At 39.7% G+C, this 23,961-nt stretch overlaps 1 protein-coding gene across 1 annotated transcript in view; it reads right to left on the bottom strand.

The window, feature by feature from the left end:
• Nucleotides 1-23,961, bottom strand: part of RAB22A (RAB22A, member RAS oncogene family) — a 64,101-nt gene that overhangs the window by 39,671 nt on the left and 469 nt on the right. Inside the window, exon 2 of the mRNA XM_043480692.1 lies at nucleotides 23,037-23,116. Within this exon, the coding sequence (XP_043336627.1) occupies nucleotides 23,037-23,116 (80 nt within the window). The remainder of the gene's footprint in view (nucleotides 1-23,036; nucleotides 23,117-23,961) is intronic.

The raw sequence follows: 23,961 nt of genomic DNA on the forward strand, positions 1-23,961 counted from the left end.
ACTTGTCTGAGCAATAATACCGGTAAAATTAAAATCCCACAGGATTCAGGGACTAGTTTTGTATTTTCTAACACACAATGAAATATTTAACAGTATAAATTTAAAACTTCCACCTGTGTACTGTGTGGAGTCATCTGAAGGGTGACGCTCTGGGAGAGACAGCTGAGAGTGTGAGGAGCTCCAAGGGGAGGAAGGGAGGTGTCATCAGACCTGTTTGAAAGCTGAATTCTGGAAGCACACAACAGGCCTCTGGTCCTCCTGCCAGATACCAAGCACTTAATAACCCATGGGTGAGTGAGATGGATGTCTATTTTTAAGGACCTTACGGGGCAGAAGTGGAGATGGAATTCTAGGCAAAACCCGGGGAATACTGAGCATCGCTGAGCGCTCGAACAAGATAGAGGGAAATGGAGGTGAGCTCCGAGGCCGTGAGAGGGTCCTGCAGAAAGATGGGGTGGGCTTGATGGGTGTGAAGGGACACCATGAGGCTGACACCCTAAAGCCAAAAGGTGTGGGCTGCTGAGAGGGACAGTTCTAAGAAGTCTGAGGCAGGATTCTGTTGGCTCAGGCAATGGTGTGTGTGATGAGCTATTCAGGAACTTTCAAACTGTACCTCTGCTCCTTGATTTTCAGAACAAGTAACATGCTCACAGGCTTCATGACCCACAGTGCAGAGCGGGTGCACTGGACTGAACTGTCTCCCCCACACCCCTCTGTCCAGCCACTCAACTCCTCGCCCTGGAAACTATCTCATCTGCTTCTCAGGTCGCCTTTCTGATACGCCCATGGTTTACACAGTGTATGTGTATGCAGTTTCCCCTGCAACCTTCTTTATTAACACAGATGGTAGAACATAAAACATACTTTTGATTATTTCACCCTGTGCTACAACCTAGGAGGTCATCCAATGTAAGTACGGAAGTTTTCTCAAGCTGGCCTTTCCCCCTGTATCACAGTCTATCAAGTGATTATACTATAAATTATATAATCAGACCCCTGCTAATCAACAGTGCTGCAATTACTAACCTTGGACAGTTACTGCCCTTGTTGTCTGAAACATACGTGAGTAAGTTTATCCGAAGGATAAAGTCCTAGAAGTAGAATTTCTGGGCAAGGATATGAGACAATAGCATTCTCACTAAGCGTGCAGGCTTTTTAGACAGACTACCCGCTCTGCTTATTAGTTTTGCCACCAACTGGGCAAGTCAATTAACCTCTCTTTGCCTCGGTTCTCTCATTTGAAACCTAGGAATAACTTCAGTACTTATAACACAGGAATTTAAAACGCTTTAAATTTTACCCAAGTAATATTAATGAACAATAACATGCTGTATAGGGTTTGATGTTTCATATTCTCATGTAACTACTCGTGTAACTACTGTCTAAAACAAGATACAGACCATTTCCCTAAGCCCACAAAGTTTTCTTATGCCCATTTCTAGCTAAGTCTTGTACCTACCTCAGGCAAAACATTTTTGACCTCTACTTCACAGATGAGTTTTGACTGGCCTTCGGTTTGCTATAAATGGACCACCAGGGAAGTCCTCTCCTGACCTGACTTTAAATATTAAATTTTATTAGATGAGCTTAACAGCCGGCTAACTGGATGCAGTGGAGGAAGGATCAGTAAATGTGATCACAATTTTGAGGAGTTATCTTGGCTTTCCAGTTCCCTGCCGGGATCCCTGTGCCCTGGCTACAGTCACCCAATGTCCAGCGAAGATGGGGACTCCCTCAGAAAGGTTTCTCTGGGCTTGCCTGTGGCCTCAAGTCTCCACAGATGAGAGCCCACGGGCCTACCTCCAGCAGCTCCCCCAAGTCCTGTCTCTGCAGAGATGGACAGCAGCCAGGGGTCACTTCTCTGAGTGGCTCATCACTGTCCGAAGTTGCGTTCATTTAGGTTTCTTTGTGAGCTCAGATGTCTAGTGGGCTTTTAAAAATTAATTTTGATTGCTTATTTTTTGGATGACAATCTTCTGACTTCTTATATCTGAACTGTGAGCATACAGGGCTGTTTTAAGGGTTAAGTGACCACATTTGAAGAATGGAATATGATGAACATTATCATACTACTTGCAGTGTGGAGTGCTTGTACCAATTTCCACTCAGTGATGGCCTCACTGACAAGGCAGGATGAGGCCTCTGGGATGAGAGAGTGGGGAGAGGCGGTCAGAGGCGGACCTGTGGTGTCCAGGGTGCGTCTGCAGGGACACAGCAGGCATACAGAGTCACTGGAGAAAGGGCATCTTCTCAAGGCTGTGAGTGTGAATGAGGTCACTGGGAAGACCCAGGACCATGGCAGAAACCCTCCTGCTTCCACATATTAGGAGTGGATGCCAAGGACAAGAAACAGAAAAAAGAGGACCATCCCATGAGGTAGGAAGGAGGAGAATCAGAACTGTATGCCAGGTAACAAGAGGCTCTGCAGGGAAAAAAGAATGCCAGATACTTCTAGAGAGGTCAAATACAACAAAATGGCCATTCATGAGTTGATATTAGCCATTCATGAGTTGAGGAAAACAAGAGAATGGGAAGACTAGAGGTCTTTTCAAGAAAATTAGAGAAAGGGAACATTTCATGCAAAGATGGGCTTGATAAAGGACAGAAATGGTAGGGACCTAACAGAAGCAGAAGATACTAAGAAGCAGTGGCAAGAAAACACAGAAAAACTGTACAAAAAAGATCCTCACGACCCAGATAAACACAATGGTGTGATCACTCACCTAGAGCCACACATCCTGGAATGTGAAGTCAAGTGGGCCTTAGGAAGGTAGGGGAGGTGATCAAATTCCAATTAAGCTATTTTAAATCCTGAAATATGATGCTGTGAAAGTGTTGCACTCAATATGCCAGCAAACTTGTAAAACTCAGCAGTGGCCACAGGACTGGAAAAGGTCAGTTTTCATTCCAATCCCAAAGAAAGGCAATGCCAAAGAATGTTCAAACTACCGTACAACTGCACTCATCTCACACGCTAGTTAAGTAATGCTCAAAATTCTCCAAGCCAGGCTTCAGTAATACATGAACCACGAACTTCCAGACGTTCAAGCTGGTTTTAGAAAAGGCAGAGGAACCAGAGATCAAATTGCCAACATCCGCTGGATCATCGAAAAAGCAAGAGAGTTCCAGAAAAACATCTATTTCTGCTCTAATTGATTATGCCAAAGCCTTTGAGTGTGTGGGCCACAATAAATTGTGGAAAATTCTGAAAGAGATGGGAACACCAGACCACCTGACCTGCCTCTTGAGAAACCTGTATGCAGGTCAGGAAGCAACAGTTAGAACTGGACATGGAATAACAGATGGTTCCAAATAGGAAAAGGAGTATGTCAAGGCTGTATCTTGTCACCCTGCTTGTTTAACTTATATGCAGAGTACATCATGAGAAACGCTGGGCTGGAGGAAGCACAGGCTGGAATCAAGATTGCTGGGAGAAATATCAAAAACCTCAGATATGCAGATAACACCACCCTTAAGGCAGAAAGTGAAGAAGAACTAAAGAGCCTCTTGATGAAAGTGAAAGAGCAAAAAGTTGGCTTAAAGCTCAATATTCAGAAAACTAAGATCATGGCATCTGGTCCCATCACTTCATGGCAAATAGATGGGGAAACAGTGGAAACAGTGGCTGGCTTTATTTTTCTAGGCTCCAAATTCACTGCAGATGGTGACTGCAGCCATGAAATTAAAAGACGCTTACTCCTTGGAAGGAAAGTTATGACCAACCTAGACAGCATATTAAAAACCAGGGACATTACTTTGTCAACAAAGGTTTCCGTCTAGCCAAGGCTATGGTTTTTCCAGTGGTGATGTATGGACGTGAGAGTTGGACTATAAAGAAAGCTGAGCGCTGAAGAATTGATGCTTTTGAACTGTGGTGTTGGCGAAGACTCTTGAGAGTCCCTTGGACTGCAAGGAGATCCAACCAGTCCATCCTAAAGGACATCAGTCCTGAATATTCATTGGAAGGACTGACGTTGAAGCCGAAACTCCAATACTCTGGCCACCTGATGCGAAGAGCTGACTCACTGGAAAAGACCCTGATGCTGGGAAAGATTCAGGGCAGGAGGAGAAGGGGACGACAGAGGATAAGGTGGTTGGATGGCATCACCAACTCAATGGACATGGGTTTGGGTGGACTCCGGGAGTTTGTGATGGACAGGGAGGCCTGGCGTGCTGTAGTTCATGGGGTCACAGAGAGTTCAACACGACTGAGCGACTGAACTGAACTGAGTTGATGTTAAACTGAAACAGTGGTTTCAGTGAAATAACAGGGCAGAAGATGATAAGAGGAGGATCTGAAAAAAAAAAAAAAAAGAGGAGGATCTGAAATGAATCAGATTGATAAAGAGAAATGATGGCTGTATTCAACTGTAAAAATATTATAATTAAAGAAAAATTCTTTTTACTGAGCAAATAACTAAGGGCTAGGCACTGAGGATACATCAGTGGTTATTTTGGATAAGGTTCCCCTTCTCATGGAACTATGGAGTGGTGGGGTCAGACAACAAGTAAGTAAATAAATAGAAAAATGACTATAGTTTTCAATATTTACTATGAAGATAACAAAACATTGTATGATAACAGCGATTAGTATGGTAATTTCAGCAAAACAAACAAACAAAAGGTACACTAAAAAAATCAACAATATTCTAGAACTTTAGAAAAATAACTGAGATGAAGAACTTCACAGATAGGTTTAAAATGAGATTAGAATTAGTTGAAAAAGTGATTAATAAACTGGATGAAGGGCTAGGAGAAAATACCTAGTCTAAGGCACGGAGGAAAAAAAAAAAGGAAAATACAGAAGAGGGGAAGAGGCACACACACAAACTTTAACCTATATGTAAGAGCAGTCTGAGACTGTGAGGAGAGAAAATGGAACAATACTGAAGAGATAATGGTTGGGAATTTTCCAACTTAAAGGCATTAAATCACAGGTTCAAGATATCCTATGAACCCAAGCAGAATGAATATAACAAAAATCTCACCTAGGCATATCAAAGACAGACTGCTGGAACCTAAAGATGAAAAGGCAATCTCAAAGGCTCCCAGAAGAAGAAAATGACACGTTAATATTGAGACAGCAACAAGACTGACACCTGACTTCAATCAAAACAGATGAAGTCATACGAAAATGGGATACATTATATTCAAAGGCCTGAGAGGCAATAACTGAAAACTGAGAATTCTGTATCTAAATGAAAACAGGCCTCAAAAAATGATTGTAATCTGCCAAAATAGCTAAAATTAAAAACAACTGATGAAAATGTGAAGCAAACAGACTTTTCATGTAGTGCCGGCAGGAACAGAGAAGAGTATGTAAGCACTTTGGAAAACAGCAAGCACCAAGTTCTTATAAACATGCCTTAAAACCTACTGTGGTGCCAGCACTCAAGACAGCCCTAAGGGTACTCGTGGTATGGATGTCCTTGTGTAGTCCCCGCCCACAGTGAGTGAAGCTGTCACGTGTAACCAGGAGGACATCACGGAAACGAAGGCTAGGTCACACAAGACACTGTGCCTTTCATCTTGGGCTCCGGTGTTGGAAAGCCACTTAAGCAGCCCTACAGAGGGGTCAGTATGGCAAGAGTCAGAATAGCCAGCTAAGTGCTCCTGAATTTCTAACCTTCAAAATCTTTGAGACAATACATATTTGTTGTTGTCTTAAGCTGCTAAGCTTAGGGTAATCTGTTATACAGTGATAAGAAATATGCTCAAAAGTATATGCTTTTCAGGTATATGCTCAAAAGTAACGTGTACAATGCAAAGAAATAGAAGAAAACAACAGAATGGGAAAGACTAGAGATCTCTTCAAGAAAATCAGAGATACCAAGGGAACATTTCATGCAAAGAAGGGCACAATAAAGGACAGAAATGGTATGGACCTAACAGAAGCAGAAAATATTAAGAAGAGGTGGCAAGAATACACAGAAGAACTACACAAAAAAGATCTTCACGACCCAGATAATCACAATGGTGTGATTACTCACCTAGAGCCAGACATCCTGGAATGTGAAGTCAAGTGGGCCTTAGGAAGCATCACCGCAAACAAAGCTAGTGGAGGTGATGGAATTCCAATTGAGCTATTTCAAATCCTGAAAGATGATGCTGTCAAAGTGCTGCACTCAATATGCCAGCAAATTTGGAAAACTCAGCAGTGGACTCAGGACTGGAAAAGGTCAGTTTTCATTCCAATCCCAAAGAAAGGCAATGCCAAAGAATGTTCAAACTACCTCACAATTGCACTCATATCATATGTAAGCAAAGTAATGCTCAAAATTCTCCAAGCCAGGCTTCAACAATACATGAACTGCGAACTTCCAGATGTTCAAGTTGGATTTAGAAAAGGCAGAGGAACCAGAGATCAAATTGCCAATATCCACTGGATTATTGAAAAAGCAAGAGAGTTCCAGAAAAACAGATACTTCTGCTTTATTCACTATGCCAAAGCCTTTGACTGTATGGATCACAACAAAAGCTGGAAAATTCTTCAAGAGATGGGAATACCAGACCACCTGACCTGCCTCTTGAGAAACCTGTATGCAGGTCAGGAAGCAACAGTTAGAACTGGACATGGAACAACAGACTGGTTCCAAGTAGGAAAAGGAGTACGTCAAGGCTGTATATTGTCACTCTGCTTATTTAACTTATATTCAGAGTACATCATGAGAAACGCTGGGCTGGATGAAGCACAGGCTGGAATCAAGATTGCTGGGAGAAATATCAAAAACCTCAGATATGCAGATTACACCATCCTTATGGCAGAAAGCGAAAAAGAACTAAAGAATCTCTTGAAGAAAGTGCAAGAGGAGAGTGAAAAAGTTGGCTTAAAGCTCAACATTCAGAAAACTAAGACCACGGCATCTGGTCCCATCACTTCATGGCAAATAGATGGACACAGTGGAAATAGTGATAGACTTTATTTTGGGGGGGCTCCAAAATCACTGCAGATGGTGATTGCAGCCATGAAATTAAAAAACGCTTGCTCCTTCAAAGAAAAGTTATGACCAACCTAGACAGCATTTTAAAAAGCAGAGACATTACTTTGCCAACAAAGGTCCGTCTAGTCAAGGCTATCGTTTTTCCAGTGGTCATGTATGGATGTGAGAGTCGGACTGTGAAGAAAGCTGAGTGCCGAAGAACTGATGCTTTTGAATCGTGGTGTTGGAGAAGACTCTTGAGAGTCCCTTGGACTGCAAGGCGATCCAACCAGTCCATCCTAAAGGAAATCAGTCCTGAATATTCATTGGAAGGACTGATGCTGAAGCTGAAACTCTAATACTTTGGCCACCTGATGGGAAGAACTGACTCATTTGAAAAGACCCTGATGCTGGGAAAGATTGAAGGTGGGAGGAGAAGGGACATGAGTTTGAGTGAACTCCAGGAGTTTACTCCACACACACAAAAATGTATACAATTATTCAAAGCATCTTTATTCATAATAGCTTAAAACTGGACTCCATTTAAATGCCCATCAACAGGAGACTGGATAGACAAATTGTGGTATATTCATACAATACCACTGAGCAATAAAAAGGAACAAACTCCTGATACATGCAAAAACATGGATGAATCTCAAAAACAGTATTGTGAGCAAAAGAAGGCAGCACAAGTGAGTACATATAATAAGATTCCATTTATATAAAGTTTAAAAACATATATTTACCGTGATAGAAGTCAGATGGCGGTTAGGTTGGCGAGACAAGGGTGGATACAGCAGGAAGGGAGCTTTCTGGGGCAACAGAAATGTCCTATGGCTTGGTGGCACTTAAGTACAACATAAAGACTAGCTAAATGATACATTGTATTGTATGTAGATAAAAGTTCAATTTAAAAAAGATGACATACAGACATTTTCAGACAAAAAAGCCCAGCACCAAAAGAGTACAGTAAAGGAGATATGAAATGGTGTTCTTCAGAACGAAGTAAATAACCCCAGATGGAAGGCCAGAAATGCAGGCAGGAATGTAAAGCAACAGGAAAAGTAACATGTGGAAAAAAGGGACAGGAATGGTGACTGTGTAGCAATAATAAAGGTCCTGTGAGGTCTGGAATTACAATACAAGGTAAGAGCATACAACCCAGGAGATAGAGAACTTAGATTTGAGACTCTTGCGCTGTTGGAAAGTGGTGAAAGTAACTTACATTAGACTGGAATAAGGCCAGCATACATAAGATGACGGCAAGAGTAAAGAGTTAAAGAACAACTAATGAATGTATTTAGTTGTTCTTTAACAACTAAATGGCATCACCATTAACAGCATCACTGACTCAATGGACATGAGTCTGAGCAAACTCTGGGAGACCATGAAGGACAGGGAAGTCTGGTGTGCTGCAGTCCACGTGGCTGCAAAGAGTCAGACACGACTGAGAGACTGAATGAGAAGAAAGAATGTTTAAGTCCCAAGGTAACCAAGGGTTCAGAAACACAGCATCAAAACCAAAACAAAATTCAATCCAAAGAACACAGGACCAGGTGAATAAGAAGCAAAGTGTAAAACTGCTGTATTTAAACATAAATATACCAGCAATTATCTTAAAAGCAAAGTTAATTAAATATTCAAATTAAAAGTCAAAGTTGGGAGCTCTGGAGTCCAGACTCGGTGGTGGTACCAGCATGGGGAGAACCCTCCCCAACTGATCAAGCAGAAAACTGCTGGCTGGACGACATGGTCTGGGGTTACCACTGTGTTGGAGAGGGAGAGAGGGTACACTGGGAGGAAGATGCTGCAGAGGGAGCCTCAGATGCACACATCAAATCCACTCATCCAGAGTCACTTTAAACCACTCACACATGGTGGGGGTCGGCTGGGGGAGCGGCAGGGTGGAGGGGGGTGGGCTACAAGGGCAGCAAGACTGGAATACTGTAAAAGCCAAGCAGAGATTTCAGCGGCTGCCAACTGCAGGACAGGAAGAGTTGGAAGTTTTGATTCTGCCAAGTTACAGGGGCCCAGTGACCACCCTGAATGAAAACCCAGATAGGCCACATTTCAGAAGTAAAGACTGTGCCCCCAGAATAAGAATGTGCCATGAGGCTAAATACTCCAATGGAACCATCCTAACAGAGTGTAAAACCAAACCTGAACAAGTTCAAGGGGATACTCAGCACTCCTTAGCAAGGGATAATATAAAATCCTCACAACAACATATCTTCTGCAACAGTCAGTATACAACAATAATTAAAGAAAAATTACTACAATTGCAAAGAAATGTGATCCAAGGTCAAGAGAAAAAAAAAGAGTAAACATGAACAGATCATGAGCTGATCCAGATGCTGGCACTAGTAAACATATGCTTTAAAAGCTGCTATAATCAGGATTTAAAGAAAAGGAGTCATATTGAGTGAACAGATAAGCTTATAAAATATAAAAAACCACCAAATAAAGATTCTAGAATTAAAGACAGCATCTGAAGTGAAAAAAATATACAGGTTGTGCTTAAAAGACAGAAGAAGGATCAACTGAACTTAAAGACAGATCAACAGAAATAATGTGATCCTAAGAATAGAGAGAAAAAGATGTAAAAACAAAGTGAAACAAAACCTAGGCCTCAGTCACCGTTTGAATAATATTGAATGGTTTAACACACGAATAACTGGAATCCTACAGGCAGAGCAAGAGAATGGGGTAGACAAAATATTTAAAGAAATGATGGTTGAAAATGTCCCAAGCCATTGTATTTCTAACCCAAGCAACTCAGTCACCCCAGAGGACAACAAGCACCTACCTAGCACACAACAGTAAACTGAAGACAAAAGACAATGAGATCCTAGAAAACATATAAAGACCTGCTATAGAGCACAGAGGACTCTGTTCAACAGCCCCCTATGACTACATGGGAATGGAACCTAAAAAAGCAGATATATGCACATGTACAACTGATTCACTTTGCTGTAAAGCAGAAAATAACACAACACTGTAAATCAACTATACTGCACCAAAAATAAATTAAAAAAATAGAGATCTTAAATCAGCCAGGTAATAAAAAGATGTGTTACATACAGAGGAACACTGCTACGGATGATGACAGGCCACTCAGCACAAACCATGGAGGCCATAACACAGCAGAATACCATTTTCAAAATGCTAGAGGGAAAAAAACCTGTACATTACACCTCCAGGACTTATTTATTGTATAACTGAAGGAGGTGCCTCTGACACCTTCACTCACTTCACACATGTAATATACAGCATGGTGACTACAGCTAATAATACCATACTGTATATTTGAAAGGTGCTGAGTAAATCTTGAATGTTCTCATCCCAAGAAAAAAAATTTCTAACAATGTGTGGTGACTGGATGTTAACTAAAGTTATTATGTAACCACTTCACAATACCTTCCAATATCAAATCATTATGCTGTACAAAACAAAATACAAAAGGGGGGAAACTCCAGAAATTTTTACCTATCAAAAATATCCTTTAAAAGTGAGGATGCAGTACAGACCTTTTCAGAGCAACAAAAACTGAGGGATCTGTTACCAGTAGCCCTGAGAATACATGAAATGCTGAAATAGTTCTTTAGGCCGAAGGGAAATGACATCAGATGAAAAGTCAAGGAATGAATCAATCATTTCATCAATCAGATGAAAATAGGAAGGAATGAAGGGACATGGAAACAGTCATATGTGTGTCAAATAAAATGAGAGTTCTGCATCTTCTTTTTCCCTCTACCCTGAACAATACTCAATCTCAGAGTCACTGTTAGGTAAGCCAAGCAGGGAGCTACATGTGGCCAAGACTCATGGAGCCGGCATGAGGGCATCAGCAGCTCAATGTTACTCTTTTATACCAAGCAATCAGCTGTCTTTTAATGACATTATGGGGATAACAGTTGGTTGTCTCTTAATGCCTTTATTTACAGTAAAATAGCCATCATTAAAAAACATTGAAACAGCCTCTAATTTAGAGAAAAGTTACAAATACAGAATTTACTTATCCTGAGCCATTTGAGAGTAAGTTGCCTCATTACCTCTGAACATTAGTGGACATTTCCTACAAACAAGATTATCTTTCCTACAAACATAAGCAGAATAAGATAATCAAAACTGTGAAATTAACACCAACACATTACTACCATCTAGTCCTCAGAGCCTATTTGAGTTTTACCAATTGTTCTAATAATATCCTTTGTGGTTCAAAACACACGCTGTATTTAGTTGTCATGACTCCTGGGTCTCCTTCAGTCTGGGTCCGCTTTTCAGTCCTTCCTTGACTTTTTAAACTTTGAGACTTTTGAGGATTATACACCTGTCATTTTGTGAACAGTTTCTCAATCTGAGTTTGTGTAATGTTTACACATGATATGATTATACAGTAATAATGATTAAATTAACGTAAATTAAATTCAATTAATGTGATTCTGGTAGTTATAATAAAGTATGCTCATTTTTTGCCTTTTGATACTCCTTCAAGACTGGAGATTAATTCCATACCCTGTGAGTTTGGAATGGGCTTAGTAACTTCCTTCCAAGGGGTCATAAAAATAGCTCAGATTCTTCTTTGCTCTCTCCTGGGTCACTTGTCTTGGGGAAAGTTAGCTGTCCTGTTCTGAGGTCACTCATGCAGCCCATTGGAGAGGCCCACATGGTGAAGATTTCAGAAACCGAGGCCTTCCGCCAACAGTCATGTGAGTGTGCCATCTTGGAAGCAGATCTGCAACCCCAGCCAAGCTTTCAAACGACTGCAGCTCCATTCTGACTGGGACATCTTGACTGCAATACCACAAAAGGCCCTGAGTCAGGACCATGCCAGATAAGCCACACTGATTCCTGATCCACAGAAAATGTGGTGTAAAGTTTGTTGTTTCAAGTGGCTAAGTATTGGGATAATCTAAGTATTGGGATAATTAGTTACTTAGCAATCGATAATGAGCACAGTTATCCACCACATTCACAGAAAAATGGTGGTAAGAAACCACTGTATCATCTAAAAAGATGCAGAAAAGTATTAAGACAAAATTCAAGACCCATTCTTGAATAAAAAAAAAAAAAGAAACTTTCAGCAAACCAGAAAAAGAAAAAAGCGCTCTTATCTTAACAATGAGCACCCTACAGTGGACATCATACTTAAGGGTATAATGTTAAACGCTTTCCCACTAAGACTGGGAAAAGGCAAGGATATTGGTCACTAGTTTTATTCAACATGGTAGGAGGTTCTAGACAATGCAGCATGGTACTGAAAAAATTAAAAGGAAAAGAAGAAGTCAAACTGACTTTATTCTCAGACAACATAATCATGGATGTAAAAAATTGTAAGGACTCTACAAAACAGTTATCAGAAAAAAGTGAATTTAAGAGTATTAAAGTATACGAGGTAAACGTGAAATTCAACGGTATTTCTACAAAAAATTGCAGATAAAAATATTACAATTCCATTTACAATAGTTTAAAAAACATTAATACTTAGCAAGATTTTTCAACAAAAATACTTTTTTAAGACTCCTGCACTGAATACAAAACAATGCAGAGACAAACTAAAGGAGACCTAAGTAAATGGAGAAAGACACCATGTTCACGGATCAGAAGACTCAATATTATAATTTATTAAGATCCCAAGGCTACTCAATGGGGATAGAAAGACTTTGAGCAAATGATGGTGGGACAACTGGATGATCACATCAGAAAATAGTGACTCTTACCTCTACTTCACAGAATACAGAAAAATTAATCTGAGATGGCTCAAAGAACTAAAAGTAAAGCTAAAACTATGATGAAAACATAGGAGAACATCTTTGAAAACTTAGGGCAAGCAGTGCTTATTTAGAGGACCAAAAAAGCATGAACCCAGGAAGACCAACTGACAACACGGCCTTCATTAAAATTAAAACTCCTTATTAGAACACATCATTAAGAAAATGAAAAGGCAAGCCACAGAATTTAAGAAAATATTCACAATAAATATATCTGACAAGAGTTCTATTTGTAATATGTAAAGAATTTCTACACGTCTGTAAAAAATAAGGCAAAAACTAAGGAGAAATGGGCAAAAGACTTGGGTAGTGACTTCATAGTGAATGACAAAGAAACACATGCAAAGATGCTTATTATTACTAGTCATCTAGGAAATGCAGATTAAAAGCACAATGAGATGCCATTTAGATCCACTAGAAAAACTGAAGTTAAAGACAAGCACTGATGAGGATGTAGGGCCACTGGACTTCTGTACACTGCAGGTAGGAGGGTAAAATGATACAACCAAGTTGGCAACTTTGTACTAAGTTATATAAATGCACCTTTCCTATGAACTAGAAATTCTACTCCTAGGTATTTACCTAAAGGAAATGAAAACCTATGACTGCAAAAAGAGTTGTAAAAGAATGATCACAGTACCTATATTCATAATAGCTCCAAAGTGGAAACAACCCGGACGTCCATAACCAGGAGAATGGGTAAACAAACAGTTACCTATTCACATAGGAGAGTATCAGTCATCAATTAAAAAAAAAAAAAGATTATGATACATACAACATGGCTGACTCGCCGAAACACTGTTTTATGGGGAAGAAATCGGACACCAAAGAGTTCATTCTGTATTATTTCATTTATGTGAAATTCAAGAACAGGCAAATTAACCCACAATGACTGAAGTCAGCACAGTTGCCACTTATGGGGAGTGGAACTCACAGAAACAAACTTCTGACATGATGGAAATATTTGGATCTTGATTAGGCGTGGTTATATGGAATATATATAACATTATCAAATTCAAATCATAAGCTGCTTACAAGAAACCCACCTTAAGTAAAAAGATACAGAAAGGTTAAAAAACAAAAAGAGACAAAGATGCGCCATGCAAATACTGACCAAAGGAAATAGTGCTGTTATATTAACAGTTACAATTAGACCTCAAGGTAAAGTGTATTGCCAGAGCTAAAGAGTACAGCTCAGATGGTAGAAGGTTTGTATTAAGATATAGGATTCTAGATTTGTTAAGTACTTAACACAGCTGCAAAACAGATAAAGTATGCAATCTTTTCAAACATATATGAAACACTTACCAAAATCAACATATGCCAGGCAAATTGCAAATTATATCAGTAATAAAGGATTTAAATATGTTCGCTGATCTCAATACAATTATGCAGTAATCACTAAAAATATTAACTAGAAAATTTCTCTATATTTGGAATTCAACAAACACATCTAAATGATGTTTGGATCAAAGATGAAATCATAATAGAAACTTGAAAATATTCTGAAATGAATGATTGAAATGATATTTTATAAAAACTTGTTTGATCTGGTAAATGCCATGACTAAGGTTTTAAAACAAGGAATGCAACTGAAAATAAGGAGTGGAAATCAATTACATAAATATCCCTGAAAATGAATAACCTTGCAACTATGAACGAAATTGACTTCTGAAACCCTATTACACAAGGACAACTCAAAGCCCACAGGCACTGTACTAATCATTTAAAAGAGTCACAGCAGCAATTTTTTTTTTTTTAACAAACTCTTCCAAAAAAGAGCTTCTCAATTATTAATAGTTTCATCAGGGAAGCAAAACTTTCATACCAAACCTGACATGTACATTACAGAAAGAGAAACTTCATGACAATCTTACTCATAAACATACACGGAAGTTCTAAAAAAGAGTAAACTAAAGCAAGTGATATGCAAAAATCCATGAAAATTTGACAATTTACCACATTAATAGCATAAAAGAATAATTACTCAATCAAGCCAATAAATGAATAAATAAATAAAAATCTTCATCCACACTTCACACTTAAAAAAAAAACAAAAAACTCCAGCATATGATAAAAAAGACACTCTCTAATATGCTAAGGTATGTGTATAAAAACCCTACGGCAAACATATTTAGTGGCATAATAGCAAAAGCTTTCCTGCTAAGATTAGACTATCTAGTATGATCATTTCTACTCAAAACTGAACTAGAGATTCTACTCAACTCAATAAAAGACACAAAAAGCTTAAGGATTAGAAATAAAGATTTCAAAACAATACAATTTAGCACAAAAACAGCAGAAAACTACATTGAAACATCAAACCAGTTGGATAAAATCTGACAAAAGATGCACCAGTCCACTAAACAGAAAAGCAGAAAAAATGCTCAGGAAAAATAAAAAAAGCCTAACAAATGGAAGAATACATTTCTATATTCATGTGTTAGAGATGCAATATCATATAGATATCATTTTTCTCCAAACCAATCTATAAATTCAATGAAACATCAATCAAAAACACAATGGGAATTAGTGTGTTGGTATGAAAAAAGATAACACTAATGTTCACATGGAAATGTAACAGGCCAAGAATAGCCAAGAAATTATTGAAGAATAACACAGAAGTACTCATGCCCTGGACAGAGAAACTTACTACACAGATAGAGGAATTAAGAAACTGTGACACTGGCACAAGGACCAAAAAAAAGGACTAATAGTTTCTTTCAAAGATCACTGACTAAGGCAAAAACAAAACAAAACAAAACAAAACAACTGTACTGTGGATTCTCTAAGATGCAAAAGCAAAATATACGACAATAATAACACTATAGATCAATGAGGAGAAATGAAAGCATACTCCTGTAAGGTTCTTATACTATATGTGAAACTGTCTATTATTTAAAGAAAGACTGATAAAGAAGTATATTGTAAATCAAAGCACAACCACTAAAACAATAGAAGAGATACAGCTAAAAAGCCACTGGCAGAGATGAAATGGAACCATTAATAAGGGGCAAGTAGAAAAATACAGCAAGATGGTAGATTTAAGCCAAACCATATTGATAGTTATAAAAAATAAAAATGGCCTAAACCAGTACTATAAAACAGAGCCTTCTGCAAGAAGAACTTGAATGGTAGCTAGTGTGACCAAGGAACTCACTTTAAAATTTTAACTTAAGTTCAGATAGCCACATGCAGCTACCTACAATTATATTAGACAGCTGGTGCAATTACTCCAATTAAAACCCAAGACCCATAATGCTGTCTGTCTGCAAAAACTCACTTTAGATATAAAGATAGAAATAGGTTAAATGTAAATGGACGGGGAAAGATATGCAAACACTAATCAACACAGAGCTGAAGAGCATGTATTCATATAAGACTGAGAAGAATTCACAATTAGGACTGTTACCAGGGAAAAAGAGGGACATTTCATGATAGCAAAGGGGTCACGCTATCAAGAATAAAAACAATAAAATGCATTAATAGATATGCTCAATAGTAAGAGCTTCAAAACATATCAACCAAAATTAATTAAACTAAAAACAGAACTAGACAAATCTTCAATTAGGGTTGGATTTCAAACACTCCTTTCACTGCAAATGAGGGGGAAAAAATCAGTTAAGTATACAGGGGAAAGGAACAGTGCTATTAGTCAAGCTGATTGTTTAACATTTACAGAACACACAATAGCAGCAGAACATATTCTTTTCTGCTAAACATGGAACATTCATGAAGACCACATACTAGGCCATAAAATAAGCATTAAATGTAAAAAGGTCTGAAATAATTTAATGAGTTATGTCCTCTGATCCAATGGATTTAAACCACAAATCATACTAGTTGAAAATTTATGGAAAATCCCCAAATAATTGGAAGTTAGAAAACATACTTCCGAACAACTAATAAGTCACAAGGGAAAGAAATACTTTGGACTAAATGAAAATGAAAATACAATCATCAAAATCCATGGTATTTCACCCAAACCAGTATTTAAAATGTATAGTTCTAATTGCATATATATAAAAAGCCTTAAATGTCAATATTCTAAACTTCCACTTTAAAAAACTAAAAAAGAACAAATTAGGTCAAAATAAGAAAAGGAAGGAAAAAAATGAAGATAAAAGCAAAAATCAATGAAAAAGAAAAGTGGGAAAAAACAGTGAAATATTAATAAAATAAAAAACTGGTTCTTTGAGAAGACCACTAAAATTGCTAGACAGATTCTAATGACATTAAAATGATAGTAGAGGAATATTATGAACAACTTTATGCCAATAAATTAAAAGACAGAAACAATGGACAAACTCTTTGCAAGACACAAACTATTAATACCAAAGCTTACTCAGGAAGAAATGAATAAGCCCGTAACTATTAAAGGAACTGAAGTGGTAGCTAAATTTTGCTGACATAACTCCTTGCTCAGATGGCTTCACTCGTGAATTAAACCAAACCTTTAAAGAAGAAATAATACCAATTCTACACGGAATCTTCCAAAAAACAGAAGATGAAAAAATACTTCCCATTTTATGAGGTCCTGATAACAAAACTAGAGAAAGGTATTATTACAGAAAACTACAGATCAATATCCGTCATGAACATGGAGGCAAAAACTCTTGGCAAAAATTTTAGTAAATCCAACTCAGTAGTGTATTAAAAAAACACATAATAACCAAGTGAAATCTATGTGAGGAATGCAACATCACTTTGTTATTTTAGTACCAATTGTTATAAAGCACTATTCTAAGACTGAAAACACAAGTGTTAAGAACTAACACTAAGTGTTTTGAACTAAAGATAAAAAACCCACCTGGCAAAACTCACACAATCCTTGATTAAAAAAAAAAAAAATTCCATTTAGGGATAGAAGAGAATATTCTCAAACTGGTAGTGGGCACCTATAAAAAACCTAAGAGCCCAGACATCCAGCTTAATGGAAAAGACCAAATACTTTCCCCTCAAGATTAGGAATGAGGGAAGGATGTTGGCTGTTACCACTTCTCTTAAGTACAGGAGGTCTTAGCTCATGTGACAGGGCAAGTGAAAGAAATAAAAGGCATATAGATTGGAAAGAAGGAAAGAAAACTGCCTGTTACAGATGACATGATGGTACACCTAAGAAAATCTCAAGGAATCTATTAGAAAGATGTCTGAACTAATTGAATTTAGTAAAGTCACATGACACAAGGCCAACTTTATGTTTACACGTGAAGAACAAACAACTGAAACTTTAAAATTCCATATAATCTGCAGAGACAGAAAGCTTATCAGTGGTTGCCTGGAGCCTGTGGTAGGGATTGGGATAAATACAGGTTGGGGCAAAAGGGGACAGACTGGAGTGATGGAAGTGTTCTACATCTTGATTGTAGTGATGAGCTCACAGATGTATACATATATGTATATGTGTGAATGCATGCTAAGTTGTTTCAGTCGTGTCCAACTCTGTGACCCTGTAGACTGTAGCCAGGCAGGCTCCTCTGTCCATGAGATTCTCCAGGCAAAAATACTTGAGTGAGTTGCCATTTCCTTCCCCAATTTGTCAGAATTCATTGAACTGTTCACTAAAAATGGGTGCCTTTTATTGTACGTAAACTATACTTTAGTAAAGTCAATTAAAAAGACAGAGCGGGGCTTACCTGGTGGCTCAGCAGGTGAGACTCTGCCAGCCAATGCAGGAGACATGAGTTTGATCCCTGGTCAGGGAAGATCCCACGTGCCGCAGAGCAAAGAAGCCCGTGCACCACAACTCCCGAGCCTGTGGTCTACAGCCAGGGAACCACAACTACTGAAGCCCACACACCCCAGAGCCTGTGCTCCACCAGGGAAGCCCCTGCAATGAGAGCCTGTGCATCGCAACTGGAGGTAGCCCTTGCCTGCTGGAACTAGAGAGAAGCCCAGGCAGCAACGAAGATCCAGCAGAGTCAACAATAAAAACAAATAAAATCATAAAAAAACTAAAACACAGATCAGTGGGATACAGTAACAAAAATCCATTAAAAAGTGCACTATAAATACAGATGATCAATTTATGACAATCACAGCTCAGTACACAACAGTGAATTATGGATAATCTTAAAAAAAAGTGAGATGTAAATCTCTGCTGGAATTAAAAGAAAAAAAAAAAAGACAATCCCTCACAACTTAATTTTACATCTCATACAGAAATTAATTCTAGGTAAAAATTAAATCTAAATCTGAGAAGCAAAACAAAATTTCTATAGGCTAAAAGGAGTGTATTTTCATGACTGGTAAATCAAAGTTTATTAAAAGGACATAAAAAGCACTAACATAGTATCTTTCATTGAAAGACTGATCAAATGGATATATTAAAAGTAACAACCCTTCATTAAAAGATCCAGAGAGTGAAAAGGATAGTTAGAGAGTGGGAGAAAGTATCTGCAATAGTCAGATGCAACAAATGACTACAGAATCTACAATATCCAGAAGACATACATAACACCCATAAGTCAATACATGACACCCGTAAGTCAACACTCATAAGTCAATGAGAATATGACTGACAACTCAATAGAAAAATGAAGAAGATTCTCAAACAGGCAACGTATCTAGATGACCCATAAAGACATGAAAATGTGTTCAGTAGCTGTAGTCATATGGGAAACAGGAATTAACACCAGAATAAGGCAGTACCACCAATCCTCCAACACAGCTAAAATTTGAGACTGATGACATCTAATGTCATAGGGGATATGAAGCAACCGGAACGCCCAAACACTGCTGGCAGGAACATAAACTGATCCAAAACTTTAGAAGACATCTACTAGAGTTAAGATACATATTCCTTCTGAGCCAGGAATTCCCCTGCCAATTCCCAAACCCCAAATAGAAACAACCACAATTCCGACAGTAGAATAAACTGTGGTGTATTTATCCAATGGGATACTTATTATACAGAGATGAAAAAGAATAAACTAACATTACATGAAATGACATAGGTGAACCTCACAAAGTATGAATAAAATCAGATACAAAACAATATCTACTAATTTTAGTTTAAAAAAACTACAGTGTTAGAAGTTTATCAAAAAATATCAGTTGCTAAGAAATAACAAATGCTTACCATATGCCAAGTACCATTCTAAGTAATTTTTATGTATTTTAACTTGATTTTCACAACTCTATAATTAGAGGCAACTAATTATCCCAAATGTGCAAATTTAGTCACAAAGAGGTTAAATACTTTGCTCAAGGCCACAGAGCAACTACGTGTTAGACCTGTGATGTTAAGGCAGCTAGACCGGCTGGAGACCTTGCAGTCTAAACGCTACATTGCCGCTCAGCGGTAGAGCTTTAATGGAAACACAGGAGGAGGAGGGCAAATGAAGCAGGGAGAGATAAGAGAAGCAGGATTCCTAAGTTCCCATCTCCCAAGAAAACAAGCACGAGATAACGCCTAAAATTGGGGGATGGGGTGGGGGAGGAGAGAAGGGATCAAGAATTAGCAGTATATGCGTGTTAACGAAAAAATCTGGAGGGAAGATCAGAAAAAAACAGCCTAAACCATCACAAAAGTAGATGCCTCTAGGGAGTGAGTCCGAGTGGACCAGGGAACTGTTAATACTTAACTTAAAAGCCTCGCTATTACAGAAAAAAACCACAGACACATTACTTTGATAAAATAATTTTGAAAGGTTTTAATAAGATCTAAATATTTTAAAAACAACGCTATCATGTATTGAGCCCCAGTGTCCCTGGCACTTAGCTGAACATTTGAAAAGGAGTATCTCATAGAGAGTTGGTGCCCGTTATTACTACGATTTTGTTGATGGGGAAACAGATTCAGAGTTAACCAGCTGGCAGGTGGCAGTGTCCACGTCTGGACCACCACCAGGGAAGATGAAGGTCTAGAAGTCATCGAAGCAACAGGGATGAAAAGATATTCAGGAGTCCTGGACAGGAGCAAGTGACTCATGCCGGCTTCAGGGAGGAGAAGGGACAGTAGGAGAGCAATCTAGAAAGGATGCCCAGGGTTCTGGCTTGAGTACGTGAGGATATGCTGGTCCTTTTCTCTACCACAAGGTCCATGGAAAGAGGAGCAGAGGGCCAGGCCTCTGATGGGGAGCTCCTGAGCTTAGTCATGGACATGCAGAGCCCCTGTACGTTTGGGAAAGGCACAGAGGAGTCGGGCAGGATGCATGAGGAAGACCTACCTGTGTGAACTCAGCAGAGGAGGAAGGGCAGGCAGAAGACTGAAGAGCACGGAAGGACACAGGGAGAGAAGGAACACCCATGGCCTGGCCTGCTGCCTGTCCAGCCTCTGGGCCGCCCGTCTGACATGCCCTGTCCCCCCTGCTATTCACTGCCCTCCACATCACCAACAGCTACCTTCCACTCTTCAGAAACTTGTGTCTCTAAACTATCTTCTGAAATATAATCCACTCATTTATCAATATTGAGATGTCAGGGCGTCCAAGAGCCTCACACTTTCACCGTGAGGCACCTTGGGACCTGGCAGAGCCCGGGCCAGCGTCAGGCCCTGGCTACATGCTCTTGCCGGGCCTCCACATTCCTCCTTCAGAACACAGAAAATGGCCAAAGAACTCACTTCCTGTGCCTTGGTTACACAGTATGTCTCTCTCCTTCTTGGCAGGTACCTGAGGGCAGGAGGGGCTGGTCAACTTTTCCTGAAAAGCTCTAAATAATAAATACTCTGGGCTTTGTGGGCCATGGGATCTCAGTCACAGCTATTCAACTCTGCCCTTGAGGCAGAAAGCAGTGGAGACCACATATAAATGAACAGGTATGCTGTGTCTCAGTAATGTTTTATCTTTGAATTGAGAGGTGGGCCAAAAGGCCAGGGTCTACTGAGCCCTGCTCTGAATTACCAGCACCCAGGTCAGCATCTGGCATACAGCTGGCACTGGATGAGCAAATAATGAAAGGAAACAGCCCTTGGCTTTGTCAGTGAGTTGGAAGCAGGTCCTGAGGGAAGGTGGTTTCAGCAGAGCGGAGGAGGTGGGATGGTTGGCAGAGGGCTGAAGAAGCAGTAAGCTCTTGTTCCAGAGCCCCAGTTTGCCCAGCAGGCCTGGGGAATGGCCCTATCTGAGGGGAGCAGGTCTGCAGGCAGGGCTGGGGAAGGAGTCGGGGGGTGCTCCTGAGCTCAGGCATGCGTGGGGTTCATCGTGAAGGAGGAATACATGTGCCAAGGACAGAGAAACAGGGACGGGTAGAGAAGATGACGGGAAAGCCTCATCTTGCTCTTGCCTGTGAGACGTTCACCCAGACTAAACAGGGAAGACAGCCGGGCTTGGGGACGGGGTGCGCGGCCAAACGGAGAGGACTGGTCGCCAAGACAGGGCCATGGACCTCCGCGTGAGCGCCAGAGAGACCCCCGCCTCCCCTCTTCTCTGGCGAGGCAGCACCTCTAACCAAGCTGGCGGTGGGGTTTGGGGCGCTGACTAGTGTGAGGTGTGTCACTCCCTGAGTCAGCAGCAGGGCCTACTGTCACTTCCTGCCCCTTTACTTTCCCACGCACGTAGTGACAGGCAGGCCTAGAGGAGGATGAGTTCACACATTAAACGTGCAGACACACCCAGTCTTTCCCTGAAGAACATTCAAAGTCACTTTAATGTCAGAGAGTCAGTGGTGGTTTCATCTTGACGCCTTCAAATGTGGATGTGCATGCTATGAATTATTTCCTGGTTAGACAGATTAGATTAGATTTTTAAGTGGAAACAACCAATTGGGTGAGGCTTTGCACAGCAGCTACCTAGTTTTATAAGCTTAACAAGAGTATTAAAAGACACGAAACACAACTTCTCACAGAGGAAGTATTAACAGTACGCTATTTAAACAGCCTGAAAAGTTCAGAGTCAAAAACCTATAGCCAGTCAATTTCACTTTTCCTATGAACCAGATTCCCCAAAAAGGCTTACATTTTGATATTACTCTGTTAATTCATCACTACTACAGGAATGTGCAGGCATAGTGCTGAAATGTGTGAGAAGGGTTCAGACTCCAAACTATTTTTCAGGAAGAGCTAAAGCCATCTAAAGTATCTTTTAGTTGACATGCCAGGGAAAAAAAACATTAAGACCTATTTTCTTCTGCCTTATTTCAAGGTGAAATTTGCTGTTCCTATTCACAGATCGAAGGCTCTATGTATATTCTAATAAATAAAACTTTAATTCATACTTTCACCTTCAAGTTTTCACTTCTCACAAGTTAAAAGATGATTTTCAAGTCCTTCTAGAGATGATGGTAATCACTGTCTCCAAATTCACTAGCTTTTAGAATGGTGATGCCTACCCTTGTAACACATCTTTGTTTGAAAGGACTTTTCAGTACACCTTTAGATGCATATTCAGTAAACATAATCTCTTACCCTATTGTTGGGTTGATGTTCGGATCAAAACTGTCTTCCACGAACCGCCACACAATACTTGATTTACCCACACCTGTATCCTGAAACACAATGAGAGAGGTGAAGAAGAAAAAGTTACTTGCTGGCACATACCAAAAGCTGCCTTGTGCCTTAAGTTCAGGATTTTGGAAAAATCATCCTGGATAGGTGAATTTTAAAGAAACACAAAGGAGGTTTTCATAAAAATTCAGTGGAGTAATTATAAGATTTCAAAATGTATTGCAGGAGAGGATATATGAGTTTACAAAAGATGTGAGGATCTTCTGAAAGACCCCAAGTTTCTGCGTCACGTGCAAAGTGACAAACTCAATTGCTCTCTAACAAGTCTACCTTAAGAATGAACTCTTGAACTACTTCTGAGTAATTCCTGATACATCCCAGCCCGCCCAATCTGGGAAGGGGTAAGACTAGTTATTGAAATCTTTCTCAGTCTTTAAAGTAGCAACTCTGGTAAGAGAGCATCAACTTCAGAAAGTATGCTCTGAAATCGCAAAGTTGCCTTGACAAGTTAGGAAGCTAAAGCTTCAAACCAGTTTTGGGGGCTTTCTGATTTGAATGTCCCCACTCCTGCCCCAGGGAGGTAAATCTACGTGAAGTATCAGGGGTATTCCACAAGTTCAAAAACACGAAACAGACAGGAAAGCAGACTACTGCTGCTTGTAAAACATAAAGACCTGTTACTAGTCACTTTGCAAGCCTTGGCCAACTCCTAACTAGTACCTAGGGAAACTATTTAAGACTGCTCTTAACCCAGAAGCAGTGGAAGGGCAGGGAGGACTCTTCACCCTTTGGGGGGCAGGAAGAGTCCCTGGGCACCAGGGAGGGACAAGGGTGAACCCTACCGACAGCAAATCCTTCAGGAGGGTGCGGCCAGGTGGGCGGGACG

The sequence above is a fragment of the Cervus canadensis genome, chromosome 10 (genome assembly GCF_019320065.1).
Source record: "Cervus canadensis isolate Bull #8, Minnesota chromosome 10, ASM1932006v1, whole genome shotgun sequence".
NCBI classification, from domain to species: Eukaryota; Metazoa; Chordata; class Mammalia; order Artiodactyla; family Cervidae; genus Cervus; species Cervus canadensis.